This window comes from Egretta garzetta, unplaced genomic scaffold (genome assembly GCF_000687185.1).
Source record: "Egretta garzetta isolate BGI_Z169 unplaced genomic scaffold, ASM68718v1 scaffold107, whole genome shotgun sequence".
NCBI classification, from domain to species: domain Eukaryota; kingdom Metazoa; phylum Chordata; class Aves; order Pelecaniformes; family Ardeidae; genus Egretta; species Egretta garzetta.
Window position 1 is genome coordinate 4,019,883 of NW_009260399.1, and position 15,907 is coordinate 4,035,789.

The 15,907-nt window shown below is 39.6% G+C and overlaps 1 protein-coding gene across 1 annotated transcript in view; it reads right to left on the minus strand.

The window, feature by feature from the left end:
• SORCS2 (sortilin related VPS10 domain containing receptor 2) overlaps positions 1–15,907 on the minus strand; it is a 387,507-nt gene that overhangs the window by 232,528 nt on the left and 139,072 nt on the right. Inside the window, exon 3 of the mRNA XM_009643235.1 lies at positions 15,502–15,601. Within this exon, the coding sequence (XP_009641530.1) occupies positions 15,502–15,601 (100 nt within the window). The remainder of the gene's footprint in view (positions 1–15,501; positions 15,602–15,907) is intronic.

Genomic DNA, 15,907 nt, shown 5'->3' on the forward strand with positions numbered 1-15,907 from the left:
CCCTGTGCTTCCAGAGGAAACTCAGCAGTTCAGGCTCTGCTGTGAAACTCCTTTACCACACGCCTTCTAGTCAGACAGCATAATGGAATTACAGATACGACCAAAGCATGTAACGCTTCTGCATACTTGACTGTTACCTCTTTTGGCCAAGGCTGTTTTCATCATCCGCAAATGAAGCCCCTCATCCTTGCCTAGCACTGGTGGTGAAATTGCTTGACCTTCTAAAAAACATATGGTCTTTGAAAAACATTTCACATACCTTTCACCTTTATCTTGTACAAGGACTATTTTCCACAGTGTTTGCAAGCTGCTGGGCATAAAAAGCCTCTGATGATTACCTTCTTTAGCAGAGCAAGGGTGCTAAAACTGTGGGCATCACTGGCATCTTCTGCCACAAAATACAAACTCTAAACTACCCAAAGGGTTACATGTAATAAGCTCCTTATAACCATGAAGACAGATGGCATGGCATATCTGAACACAAACATGACAAATTTGGGACCACGTACATCTGCAGAATTGACTCTTCAAGATATTTGTTTGGAGGTCAAAGTGTTCTTCAAAATGATAAAAATAAACAATGACAATTTACTTTTTCCAGAATAAAGACAGGTTCCACAGGTCTCCCTTCTGGTGACTAAGTCAGTAAATCTTAGGTGACAAACTCAGTAATCTTTAATAGGTAAGAGAACAGAAGCAAAAATACAAACTTTATTTTAACTTTTTATTTTATTTTCACTTCTAATGTTAAAATTTCAGAAGGGTTGGGTGAGAGACAGAGAATAGCTCAGGGCATTTTTATTGTAAAGCTCAAGAAAACTTGAGAGAAATGGCAGCGGATTTTCTCTGATTAAAAAAGGCAAATGGCAGTTGCCAAAATTTTGAGTATGTTGCTTGCTCTTCCCTAGCAAGGCTCATTTGATTGCAACTTGACTCATCAGATGTTGTTTTAACACCTCTTGAGATGCACAAAGTTGATGTCTGTGCTCCCCTGAAGACAAGAACACATTTTTCAAGGCTCTAGGCTGCCAGCCACACTGCGGTCGAACATATGCTGTCCTGTTGCTTCAGATAACAAATGGCTTCTCTTTTGTTCAGCGATTCAGCCACACAAATAACTAACTTTGTCTCCCGAGACTTTTGAAATGACTGAGGTCTCTTCAAATAGGCATCAACTGCATTGTGTTTACTGGGTAATACACTTCTAACGCCGGGCTAGATTATTCCAACCAAGGTAAGGTAACTGAGCCGGCTTTTGTAAGTAGCAGCTGAGGCAATTAGTTGTGACTCCGCTACTCCCAAATGTAATCCTTATGGAAAGACTATAAATATTGCATACCCACCATTACATGTGATAAACAAATATTGACAATATACTGTATTCTGAAACAGTCAGTCAGCAACCTCATTCGCGTGAGAGAACCCCATTTACAAAGACTCTTTTAGATTGAGTACAGATATCCAGGATTACACAGACATCTGCTGACATAGCTTTAGAAACCTGAAGTATGGACATCAGTCACCAACTCAACCCTATGAGGCACCACTGCTCCCCGTATTGTCGTTCCTTTGGCATGGAGAGCATTTAGCCTGGATCATAGGTTCTTCACATAGAACTAGTGTCATATAAAGAGGATCATGAAGGGATTAAGAACACCACAGCAACCATTATCACACTTTTTGTCTTTGGTATTTGGAAGCCACTCATCACCATGGTACCCCAGTGTGAAGTGGATTCAAACCCTAAAGCTTTAGAAAGGGAAGAAATGAGTTCACCTAGAGACTCGAACAAGATAATGCCAGCACATTTCTTTGTCCGAAGGAAAGAAACAAAACATTATGGAAACAGAGCACCATTTTGAGGTCATTCTTGACCAAAGTTGCATCTGATATGCAATTTTGCATCTGACATGCAACTCCCTCAGCTTCCGATGCTGCAGCTATTAGCAGTGCCGGCGCGAGGCTGCCCAGCAATACAGGCTGCTGCTCCTGGGGAAGAGCCTGCTCCAGGCCCACCTGCAACTGGAAGGGTGGGAGGAGAAAAAGAGAAGTGGAATGGAAATAAGCTGGAAAGGAAAGCCAGAGGCAGAGCCAGTTGCACCAGGGAACACTTTTTGAGGGCTTTCACACAAGCAAATTGGGGAGAGACATGCTGTTTCCAGCAGCCCACTGCTCCTGGGAACCGATTGCTTTGCCTAGAGCCATAAGGAATAAAAGCAAACCAGGTCACAGTGATGCCAGACCTCTGCAGGTGATTATTGCAGCTCTGCCTATTTGGAAAATCAATACTCAAAACACATGAAAGCCCAGACTGCAGCACTGTACACTGTTAAACCACAGCCCTAGATGAAAGGTCATCAAGCTGAAGTACCCCTGATTACCATATAGTATACTACAATAGAGCTGGGCAAGCCTAAATTGGAGGTTTCCTCCTGATTTTTGCAGTTCCTTAAGAAATCAAAATAAGCTGGAAACTCAAACCCTATAGGGAAAAAGCACAATAGCATCTTACCATGCAGCCACCAACATCTATTTATTAGATTAAAAAGTGGACTAAAAATTTATTGTGCATTCTTATGTAACTCTTCACCTTTCTAAGATCTACTAAAAATGGCCACAGCCCTGAGAATAAAGCTTTTTTTGAGATTTCCGGTAAAAGCCCGTAGCCCCTACCACAGTAGATGTCATTGCCAGTTTACAACCGTGGTGTCTTCTGGGGATAATTTTGTTAGCTGAAGCTTATGAACTGACCTGCAGAGAAGGCAGAAAGGGGGACTTTTGGGTTCTGCCACCACATCACTTGGCGATTTTTAAATAAACTTATTTGCTAGCATGAACTAGCACGCCAGCATGAGATTTAGCCTCTCTCTGGATTTTAACTGTGTGATATTTAGCTTAGTCTGTGAACATGGCTTAAATGCAGTGGCAGGTGACAGAGCAGCATTAAGGAACAGCAAAGTGCCCAACCTCAGGCACCGACAAGCTGCAGTAGTTGCTCCAGTCAAAGAGGGCAGGTGAGAGAGGAGGTAAAAAACCACCACAAACAAAACCCAGTGTGCTGTCAGAAAGTTCAAACCCAATAAATAACTGGCAATTACCTGAATCATGGACCACTGAATACAGGAAAAGAGAAAAACATAGCAGTGTCACCTGCAGACTGTGAGCATCAGCCTAATGAATTTGGCCCTTAATATCTCAGTTTAAAAAACAAGGGGGAAGGGGATAAACCCCTTATTACCAAATCGAAGAATCTCATGGAGAGAAAAATATATAGGTAAAGCAGAGTACATTATAGCTTTGAGATAAACTCAGAGTCATATAAATATTAGGTAAGTCAAAAATTTACCAGCTTTCAGAGAAAAAAAAAAAGTATGTGATTCTGGGAGTTTACTGAACATTAAACTGCCAGGGTACTTTCAGAAAAAAATAAATTTTGGTCGGAAAATGCTGATGTGGCAAACTCAATGTTTTCCAACACACATTTCAATTTTGACAAGTTTCCCTATTCAAATAATAAATCTTATTTGGAGTATTTATCATTTTTATAAGTAAACCTTGACATACCTTTAAAATGCTACACTTAAAAGGGTCACAATTTAAACAAAATATTTCAGTTAATCTCATCTATTTTTCCTTATCTTGGCTCCATCAACCTTTTTCAGTTTTTATTTTCATCTGTAAATTGGGATATAATTTTTTTCAGAAATTTTCAAAGTATTGATAAACGTTTCTGACCTTATCCTAAACCAGCTACGTTTTACGTGGTAACTGGTTCATAATAGATAAGTGGTACGAAAAAGTGAATTCTATGAATTGTGCAGAAACACAGGGCCAATGTTTTCCAACAGCATATCTAGAATTAAGGTCCTAGACATAAATTTAGCTACCTTCTTTCTTCCTGAGTGTAACTTTTTAGAGATGCAGTTCAAAATGCCTCTAACACAGCAGAAAAGCTTTAAAACTTTTTTTCATTACCATCACAGATTACCTTTCCATACGGTTACAATGAAATTTGGCTCAGAAGTCACATTTTCAAATTCTGTGTATTTATCCATTCAGTCTTCCAAAAAAATAACACAAAAAAGTAGAAAAAGTCTAGTCAGTCCTTGCTTAAAGCTAATTATGAAAATAATTCCCATGTTTCAGTCCTTCATTCTGGAAATATTAATCATTCTGATTTTTTTCAAAAATAAGGTTTCGTATGTGACTGTTGATAATATTTATGGCAAGAATGGACTTTCTACAAGCCCATACTCTCCCTTGACTGGTAAAATGCATTTGATTTAATTAATCTACTATTTTGTTGAGGGGCAAAAGGATAGTTTTGTGCTTGAAGCTGAGAGGCTGGCTTAGACATCTGGTGTATTATTAAATTTCTCTCCTTTCTTTCCCAGGAAAGTCATTTACATCTTTCTGTGTCCACATCTGTGAAAGGGAAATCCTACAACCTCTTCAGAATTCCCAAAGCTATTAACAGGAGACACTGAATCATCTACGCCCATATATTTTGAGACCTTATGGCAGAGTACAACTCACAACTGGTTTTAATGTGGTCTTACAATATACCAAGCAATATTGGAATGGAACATTACTACCTCCTGAATGGCACTTTATTCCAGAAAGGACAGTTTTATAGACTTTGTCTGCCTGAGTCAAGTGAAAAGTTATGGCTGGACCTTGCAATAATATACAGTGTGGGAGAGTTTTAGAGAGACCTTTGGGCTTCACAATCCCAATGCCCAGCAGAAACCCCGTATCCCTGAGCTCCACCTAGCAAAAATGTAAAAAATGGAGGCCCAGACCTCCTGCTCCTGTGTTAGAGCACCTTGCAGAGCAGAAAAGCATTTCTTGACCCTTCAGATGCAGCAAGTAAGAAAACCATTGCTTTTGCTGCAGCCCACAGAAAGAACAAAGTGCAAGACACTATTATTCTCTTGGACAGACTTGAACCTTTAGCCAAACCCACACTAATTTATGCCTGCCTGCGCTGCATCGCAAACAAACTGTAAAAGCACTTAAACACAGAAAATCCTATCAAGTGACGCAATGTGGAATAAAAGTAGTTCACAGGTATGGCTGAATGAAAAGAACAGGACATATATTAGCACTAAAGAAGAATGTCTCCAGTGCATTTAATATCTTAAATTGACAGGAGATGTTTGCTTATTCCCGGTGATCCCGGCCCGATTCCTGTAGTCATAGTTACGTTGAAAGCACAGCTTCTTATGCAACTAGCAGTTGTCCTTTTTGGCACCAAGCTTTACAAGATAAACACTCCACAATTCCTCAATGCTACCTCAGGCACTTTCCTCGCCAGACCCTTCCACCAGATCTCCTTGCGTAGACTCACTGTCTTCTAGAAAAGAATAAGAGCATTTTAAAGTCAAATCTAAATGCCATTTAAATGTCCAGGCTGGTAATATCATTTAGAGGACTCGGAATAGGATTGTAAACCTGTAAATTGTAGGTCCAGCAATTGCAGCAGAAATTAATTCTGTTCTGTTTGGGGCAAGTAGCTTAATTTTCTCATTTATGTAAGAATAGAAGTACTAGCATCATATTCAAATTATTACCTATGTCCTGAGCCAGCCATGCCTGATAAATGCAAAACAATCTTGGAAAAAAATATTTTTAACAATTATTTTCAGCATGCTGCAAATCTTAAAATGCTGTTCAGTACTGTAGGGATGTGACACAAAAAACACCTTATAAACAGGCATTCCTCTCAAAATGGGATCATAAAAATACTCAGCATTTATCTAGGGATCACAGGCGCTCTGCAGACTTCAGTATCATTGTCTTAAGTTTATAAATAAGGAAGCTAAACCAGACTGATTCTGTACTTTTTGCAAAATCTGACCTCAAGGTAGACTGTCAAATCGTGGCATGTCACAGCGGTTTGGCACAAGGCAAATGATATTACAAGGTGCGAGGCAATGGGAAATCAGGCTTCAGGGAGGCTCAGGCTTGCTCAAGGTCATAGAAACTGAAGTCAGGTCCTGGCTAACAGCTCCCTGATCAAATCATCCTACCACTGCTGTTGAAGAGATTCCTTTTATGAATTATATTTAGGGAAGTGTCAGCAGTTTTGTTATTATCCCAATAAAATTATGATTTTTAAATAGAAACATAGACCATTAGCTACATTCTTCTGAATAATATTTTTTGTTAATAAAGAAAGAAAAAGGTTTCATTTTGTCCAGAAATGACTAGTGAGGTGCAAAAACGTATAATGCTCAGAAATAGAAGAAAGAAAAGCGGGAAAACAAGAAAGCACTGGAAAGAGATTCAGAAATGGAAGAACAGAAAGAAGTGATTAAAGGTTGCAAAAAATCATGATGAAAAAAGTGGGGAGAGAGAAATAGTGGTTAGACAGAAAATATAACAGGCTTGCAGAAGATCCCACCTCAAAACCAAATGAGGAATTATGAAGAATCCACTGCTCATCTGATAGCAATCTTCTGGTATGAAGAGACAACAGCAACCCAGTGCACGAGTTACTCCCACAGATGGAAGAAATCTGTCTCTAGCACAAGCCTGAAAGAGACCACTCTCAAGAAGGGTTCAGAGGTAGCTGAGTTACACAAAAGAGATTTCAGTTTCCAGAAGTAAGAAACTTTCTCTGCCTGACAGAAACACATAGTGTGAAATGAGAAAAAAAAAAAAAATTAAAAAAATCCTGGTTTATGTTTGCATGAATTTTTGAAGACTATATTCAAATAAATGTGTAAAGGCTGCATGAGAAGGACATGATTAAAACATGTTTGTCACACAGGTCCTGCCTTTTCAGTAGAAGTTCACTGCTGCAGAGTGCTGGAGCTACTGGGAATCAGGGCTAATTTCAGAACTAGAAACAGGTCAGCAAACAGTTACGTTTATCCCTTCTAGTAAATGCCACAAAGAGGGTGGAAAAAACAAAATCACCGTCATACATAACTGTGAGATTCACAGCAGTTTAGGAGTCCTGTAGAAATATTCGTGCCGTGACAGCAAGATTTCAGCAGCTGGCTGGTTTAAGCAGCAGTTTCATTCCTAGAAGTGTAAGGTGGTAGGAGTCACGGGGATTCTCAGTGGGGCAAGCATGCTGCCAGCCCTGCAAACTGGTTGTGAAAGCAATTTAAACCCAGCTCATTTCCACTGTGCTTCCACACCACCCCCAGGGAAAAAAATCCTGCTGCATCTCTGCTCCTGAGAGAGCAAGAGGTGTTTGTGTGGTCAGCACAAGCGGAGGGAAGTCAAACAGCTGCAGTGAAGAGAAGCAGAATTTGACACATCAGTAGATTGGAAAAAGCTAGTGGAGCACAAAGAGTGGAAGCTGGGACTCATGCTGCTGTTCCATCACTGGGGAAATGAGGAGGAAACGCACAGGTCTCCGGGAGATGCAGAAGATCCATGCAAGCATGATGAATATGTTTCAAACACACTACACCATTATTTTGGGGCTATCTAGGGAATATATCTACTGTTCATTGTCCTTGGAGACCTCCTGAACGGTATTACTCATCTTTCTCCAAATACTGTTTAGAAGTTTTCATATAACCTCCTTAACGTTGTCCTAGTGGTTAGTTATTGCTGTGGTTAGGCTCCGAGTTAAGATGAAGGAGTTCCCAATTTCCTCCCTTCAGTAACACGGGAACCTTGATACATGCCTCTAGGCATGTTGTCATGCTCAGTAAATAATTAGACAAAAGTAATCTCAACACACAGGATAATTGCAATAGATAGAAATAATCTAAATTAATCACAGAAAAACCTCACCTCATGTATGCCAGTTTTAGCAGAAACCTGACTCTGTTCTATAAACTTAACTGTACACATTCCATCCTAGCACACTGGGCAACCAATTAAATACTTATTAAGTACCGTAAGGTGTTTATTACTAATCCCTTACCATTTCTTCTTTACAATTACCTTCTCTCTCTTTTCTCCTCTTTCCTTTTGCAAAGACTCAGCACCACTGATATGACCACCTCTTCCTTTCTGGTTTTATCTGTCACAGGTTTCATGCAGACCTGAATTGCTAACTCTTTATTCACTCTTAATACGGACACCTCCTCCTTTGGACATTATCCCATATATTATAATTTGACTCTTTGTTATATTTAAATCTGCAAGCTCCATATTGCATCAGCACTGTATTCTCATGGGAACATACAGCCTTCAAAAAAGATGTGCAGGATCCTCAGAGCTGTTGGTTAGAAGACAGCTGTAGCTCTAGCTAGGACACAAGAAAGTCTCTGCCATGCTGGACAAAAGCCTAGGTCTCACTGAGGTCTAGAGACCTACCGCAGACAATTTTGGTTGGTTAGCTGATTTTGGTTTTCCCCCCAGTGCTTACCTCAAGCAGAGGAGGAATTAAGAAGTCATTTCAGGCCAATGAGCCCACGGGCAGGCCGGACAAGGGAAACATACAACCTGCTTAGTGTTCTTCACAGCAAATCTACCACCACCATCCTAGATTCTTCTCTGGCATATGGCTCAGATTTAGATTTGGGCACAGGTATAAGAATCTACATTTTAAAATAAAGGAATGTAAAATGACAGCCTTGTCTAAATTTTGCAAAATTGCCCTTATTTTTAGACATACAAATCAAAATCCCAGATCTTAAAAACCTCTCTGGTGTGGAAGACCATGCTTTCCAGTTTACGGCTCTGACCAGCCACCCACTCATGACCGCAGGTGGTCAGGGTAGCTTCAGACCTGCTTTCTACTATATGCACTTGATTGACTGTTCTTATTTCTCCAAGCAATGACCCCTTCTCATCATAATAGGAAATAAAATCTTGCTGAAAATATGATGCTTGAATTCCTTCTCGTCCCAGAATTACCGGGAGGGAAATGGATGTCTCTCAAGTGCAGAATCATATGCACAATGGTCTCTTAACACTTGCTCACAGGTCTTTTCCATTTTCACATAAATCTTTTTTATGTTGTACTCCCACCAACTAGTCTTTTTATTTTTGGCTTCACTACAGTAAACTTAATTTAACATTACAGCTTTTTGGTAGTTGTTGGTCTGCTTTTATGATTAATGAGTTTTAGACAGGAAATTCATAAAAACAGAACAAAAGGATCTGTAATAAGTGTGCAGTAAAGACAGGACTATTTTTCCTTAGAATAATTGTATGCCTGAGCACAAAAGCAAGCGAAAGTTGCACATTAGGCTACAAAATCACAGCGGAAGGTCAATTTAAAAAACTTCAATTGGAACCTCTACATTAAGCATCAAATAAATTATAGGATAGAACAATAACACAGAACGTCTGTTCAAGTGTGCACCCATTTAGCTCATACACCCTCTACCTTGATGAGTAACCATCCTACATACTACGATACTATGGCAAACCTACACACTCATCATGGCTGTCTACTCTTCACTTGCATTGTTACCCAGGTTTGTTGGTTTGGGGGGTTGTTTTTTTTTTTTTCTTTTTTTAAAATAAGTGCAGCCTTTGACAACAGTCTACTCCAGGTGCTGGACTATAAAATGTTTATAGGACGAAGGGAGCAGAACTGAAACAAAAGGGTTTAGAGGCAGCTTCAGACTGCATGGTTCAATGTTTTGGCAGACATGTATGCAGAAAAGTATGCAAAGACAACAGTGCATCTAATCAACAAGAGCTGGGGATTCTTTTCTAGCTCTGTATGTAGAAGGCCAGGATGGAGAAATGCACAGAAAGTGTCTGCAATATTTTTGTGGAAACCAAACCTTTCTCCGGCACGCAGGAAATGCATTCATAGTCTACTGTTTAAGAGAGAGGGTATACCTAAATAAAACAGTAACACTGCTACTACTTTTGATTTATTGGAGGTGTTACAAGGAGTTAGAATATGAAAATCACATAAGAGTTATACATTTTTGATGCAGCCCTGTTTACACACAAAGTGTGAAAAAGCCCTGGTTTCTCAAACATAGCAGGGATCAGTCAGACGGGGAAAGCTGTAGTTCCTAGCCTCCATTTAGTGAGTACTTAGCTCAAATACTTTTCTAATAGCCAGATTCCTAGTGATTGTTCCATGTATGTTTTAAATTTTCAACTGCTCTACTCTTTGTTTCTCAAAGCTTTATCATACTTTTTTCCACATACATGTACTCACAACCCATCAAATAGCATCCATCAAATCTTCTCCCTGCATAGCGTGGTTTCAGTGGGGCTGCATGAACCTCTGACTCCCAGCTAACAGCTCAAGGAAAGCTCTGACTGGTTTAACCTATTTAGTTCCACTTGCATTTAATACCTTCCTAGATTGACCATCAACTAGGCAACTGCTTATCAACTGTGTGTGAATAAAAGCTGGGATTTCTGCTTAGGACTGCCTCTCACAACAATCCACTTACCAGCAAACATGGATGGAAAAAAATGTGACTACTTGGCATATATCTGGAAGCGTCTGGAAAATCTGAAGATGCACTGAACACTCCCAGACAGAAGTCTATAGCAAAGTGATGCCGTCAGGTTACATCAGTGCTCATGTGGTGCATCGCTAGAATAAAACTGAATGGTGACACCGCTTATAAGGAAAGAACGCATCATGGTAGAGAGATGATGCATACAGACTCATATTCTGCAATTTCACAGTGAAACCTTCCTGAAGTAACTGCTTGGGTTATTGAAAGGAATATTCCATAGCTGACAACTTCTACTAATAAAAGTGTAAGATAATTCTGCTCTGCATGTTTGCAGACGCTCTGGAATGGTCTCTAAGGAAATTGATACTTGAGTAGAATTATTCCTTGTAAATACAGTCTTACTGCATTTTGACAACTTCCACTACCAATTGTTTTGCTCTGAAAGACAAATGTCAAAATGCTGTAGGATTGCATTTACCTGTAAGTGCTTGCAAACATTGCTCAAGCCAGTTGCATCTCTGGAAATGCTTTTATAGCTGTGGCAAATACCCTTTTGTGATCATGTGTAATTTATACTGTTTTAAAGTATCAGGAGTTAAAATATTGTACAGAATAGCCTATATCCTTATTACTATTTCTGCATGGTTTGTCAAGCAAGAATACACGTTTGTCATCTTGCCTCTGAGTTTGGAAAAACATGCATCTATTGGTTATTGTGACAGCTGGGAAATGTACGTGTTCAACCCATTTAACTAATAAGTCAGTGTATGCACAATCAACATGAAGGCTTATGAAAAGCCTGAATATACACTGCTTAGCTGCCTCTTTTCCAGAAGCCTATAAACAGAAGGATGGATGCATCAGTTGCATTAGGACCAATTAAAATTAAAAGATGTGCTGAATGTGGGAAAAAATGCAACTCCTCCCCAGCAACATTATACAAACAGAATTAAAGGAAATATGTAATTTCCACATCCAACAGCATATATGCCCTTTAAAAATGTTGGAGGTTTTGTTGATAATTTAGCTCAGCGAAGCTGAATTCTGCTAACTTTTGTCTTCTGTAGAAAGAATTTACTTTGTTCAGCCAACACCAGATTGACACTATGGGAAGCATAACCCCACACTTCATGAATCATGTGCCTCACTTCCAAATCATAATTAGAATGCTGTTTTGGAAAAAGAGGATACAAATCAAATCATTTCCCCCACATGGTACATTATGGGATGCCTGCACTATTTGACACTATCGTCATAGAGTAAATACCGAAAAGGAGATAATTACATCAGTTCTGTTGTTTAAAGTGCCGGAACACCCCTTATCAATGCACAGCGCTTCAAGGCCTGCATAGAGTAAGGCTATTTTATGTCAGAGATCAATGAAAAAGTGCTTCAAATCGATAAGTTAGCATCAGACAGCTTACATAGCAGAACTCAGCTTCATAACTCTACAACTTCCAAAACCATGTCAGAGTAACAGTTTCAGTGTCTTCTGTTGCAGGTTTATACTACACTAAAACCAGCCAGAATGCAAAACAAATATTAATGCATCCTTAGAAAGCGTGAACTCTTAATTACAGAGTTACCTCGCCTATTACTCTACTGTTTCATAGCATTTAGGGTGAGCCTACACAGTCTTTTGCAGGTAGGTGCAAATGCCTTCTACTGGTGCTGCTGGCTGACTGCAACTCAGCTCTGAATCACAAACAATACAGCCACAGTTCACGCCTCCATCCCGTGATTTCACCAGAAAGACCCATTCAGAGTGATACACAAAGCCCTCTGACGCTCTGCCCCCAGAGGTTTGTCATCATTTCTTGTCAAAACTGGGTTTCGTAGCTTGAGTCCTGTGGTAACCACAGCAACACAATTTCTGCATCAGAGTTCTGCTGCATTCAGCCAGAGAAAGACCCAGCCTGAGTGAATTTACCTGATCATCAAAAGATTGTGTAGACAGGACCTTGATACAACTCCTTCCTGATTTGTCTCTTAGACACATGAACAGTACTCATCACAACTTGTTCATAGAAGGGTTAAAGATAAAAGGAATCTGCTGCTTCTTTGCACAGATTTAGTACGGTTTATAAATTCCTTCCACCAGCTAGTTCAAAGTGCCCAGCATTGCTGTAGTTTACCATGTAATTTGGCTCTTTTTTTATACAATCTCTTTTCCATGGAGCGCTACGTGAAAAGGATGCTGTTGTACTCTCTGCATCTGCTAACACACTTCTTCACAAACAGCATTATAATTCTGTGGAATTTCAACTTCTTAAACAACGGGGTAGGGAAGATAAGATGTATAGGAACTTTTTTTCCTTTTCAATCCATCTTAAGAAAATGCAAACTAGAGCAATTCATAGGGACTGAAAATTTCCAGCACAATTTCACATTTGCTGCACAAAGCTCACTTGTGAGTCCACTGGTGTGAATGGTATAACTGCAGCTCACAGAGTGGAGGCATGTTGAGTGAAACTCTAAGTCTAAGTCACATCAGGAGCTGGTATACCAGCAGAAATAAACTGAAGAAATAATGTCAGTCCAGGAACCAAAGGAGCATTCTAGCAAATATTTTGTCTAATTGCATTCCAAAACAAAAATAGTCTTCCATCTCTCTGTATGTCTTTGTGGGACGCTGCAGTGAGACTCTGTTCAGGCCCACAATAGTCACAAAGTCATTTACAGGAACCTCCACAAGATCATTCAGTCTTACTCTCACGATTACGAAGAACTACAACTTTAATAGGATGGACGGCTTGGAGGTACCCACATTTCTCCATTGACTGCAGAGGGAAAGGGTTTGACTAGACACCTAAATTGCACAAAGCTAAAACCAGGTGAGGTTAATGCTCTGATGACATTGAGATGGAAATGATAAGCATTAAATCTGCAGTATCAGTTCTTCCACAGATGAGCTCTACAATGGGTAAACAGAGTGAAAGCATAGAGTAACGCTTAATATGCAAAGTATTCAAAAAATCCCCATCCATGCCTTTTATCTCTGCTTTCATGAATATTCCCAGTCTCTCAATGCTAAGTGGTAGCATGAGACTACTTACTTACACTTTAAATTTAAAGTGCATTCTCAGTTCCAGTACGCATGGTCAGCACTCCAGCGCAGTTTCCGTTTTCAGCACATTGCAAAAGATGTGAACTGGTTGATGAATACCCATACCACAATGATCTGAAGTCTCGTCACATCAGGAACGAGTGAAACCCTGAGACTTTTGCTCAGCTCAAAAAAGGGAGTCAGAGCTCTAAATGTACTATCCCACCTTACTGCCATTGGGCTGAAATGGGTGGATAGGGAGTCTTTCTTCCATCTTTCTAAATAACTTTTGTGAAATCAGCTGGTAGTCTTAGTTAGTGTCCTAACCAAATGTCCAACACCAGAAAAGTTGCCATTACAACTGGAAAAGGTTCTTATGACATGGAGACTTCCTCCTTACCTGCCACATGAGACTGCAACACCTCCAAGACCAGTTTCATGCTGCTGGCTACAGAATTTAACTCCAATGCTTTCACTATTTTTGTACCATGTATGTATGTATGTATGTATATTTGCATGTATAAATGTGTCTGCCTCTGGCATCATTTACAGGCCCAGAAATCCTTTCTGCTCTGCTTTTTTTATTGTCTGTATACTACTGAACAACACCTTCGCAGAAGCAAATCTCAGCATAAAAAAGTGTATTTAATGACTACCCAAAGACACTTTCTCTAACAAATGGATTCCAATATGATATTCGGTTATTAAGCAGGCTTTGTATCTCTAAGAACTTCAAATTGTCTTGAGCAGAATATAGATTTTTCTAAGACAGGGTTAACATGAGATTTTTTTGTGCACATTGGTTTATCCTTCAGGCTTGAAATTCAGCAGTGATCTTAACCAGACAACTGGCACAACCACATTGTCACTGACCCTCCTCTGCTTATGCAGGCTTTTATATTGGAGCTGGGTGAGCTGCGAAAAATCTTCCACAGAGCTCTCATCTGTCTCTTACTTTTAGCTTTTATTCCCAAAACTGGAATGGCTAAAGATTTTTTTTATTCTTTTGGACTTGAAATCACCAGTAGATCTTATCTCTGAGACACAGAGTCTGTTGAACTTTGTGCTTGGTGGTAGTTCCACTTCAAGAAACAAAAAAATAATTTCTGACTTTGCAGTAGATTAAAAATATGTTACTGAGCTCAGGCATAGCATAGCTTGGGCGCAACAACTCCAGTGACAATTGCAAGAGAAATAAAATATGTACTTAATCATCCAGCCAGCCTCACTGAGTTCCACTGATTTTTGATTAAGCAGAACAGACAGATAAACACAACTAACATTGTCCTTCCAATCGGTGGCCCCTGCATGAAATCAATGCTTCTGTATTACACTGGAGTTAAAAGGCCCTTATCACAAGAAAGTTCTTATTTCATGAAAGACCTACTGTGCTTGTGTTATTTGCAATGTATTTCACAATTCCTGCCATTTAAATTACCGACGTTTTGCAGACATAGAAGGGTTGTTACTGCTTTTTTTCTCATAATCACTCTTCCTGTTGCTTCTAATATAACATCTATTGTAAATATACTCAATGGGTCAATTTTGCTCTCACTTATAAAGTCCACTTAATCTTCCTAGGCTCCCCGAAAAGCTTTTTGGCTTGGTAATGATGCAGGAACAATTTTTAAGAAAGACTTTCAAGGAGAGGGTTTTTTTATTTTTTAATTAAGGTTTTACACAGGATAAACATCATTCTCAATGACAGCCTGGCCAATCCCTATGTTTTATATTAAGGAACACCCAAAGAACTTTGAACCTGTGCATAAAGGATGGAGAGGTTGGACGCTAGTCCCAGAGTTTAGGTGGATGTGTGAAAGCCTACAGGAAATGCTTTTCCATTTCTGTGGAAACCTCCATGAAAACTCCATTTCCAGGAGTCAACGGCCTCAAAAGTTTTCATAGTCCATCAAGGCATTTCTTCCTTTCTATATTATTCAGTAAGAATAAATATCCCACTTCCATATGTCACAAATTCACCTAAGGTGACCTGCAACTTTGTGAAAACTACTTCCCTATATTCTGAAAACCTGTAAAACACACTTCGCATAGTTGCAGAGTCTCAGCTGCACCATAAAAAGTCCACATTTTTTTGCCACATACCTTTTTTTTGTTGGTGGGACAAATGTAGAAATTGTCAATAACAGTGGCAATCCCAGGCTGCAGATTCAACTTTGTGTACAACGTCCCAAAATCTGAGGACCTGAAAGAAATCAAACATCTGTAAGTGCTCTCTTCTAAAGGCTTCAGCATTGAAACTCTGCAACCCCCCCCCCCCCCCCCTTTTCAATGCTTCTCTGCCATCCTTTTGTTCTTTTTAGTGCTCGTTAGCTGAAAGAAACTAAAAGAATCTTGCCACTACTAAGAATATTTTTCTAGGTTTGAAAAAAGATGGCTAGTTCTGCCTGTATTTTGCAGTTCTGTGCGGTGCTCATTTTCATCCTGACACTGCACCGTGCAATGACAGAAGCACAACACGTATACCTTTCCATCACCACCCACAAGGTGG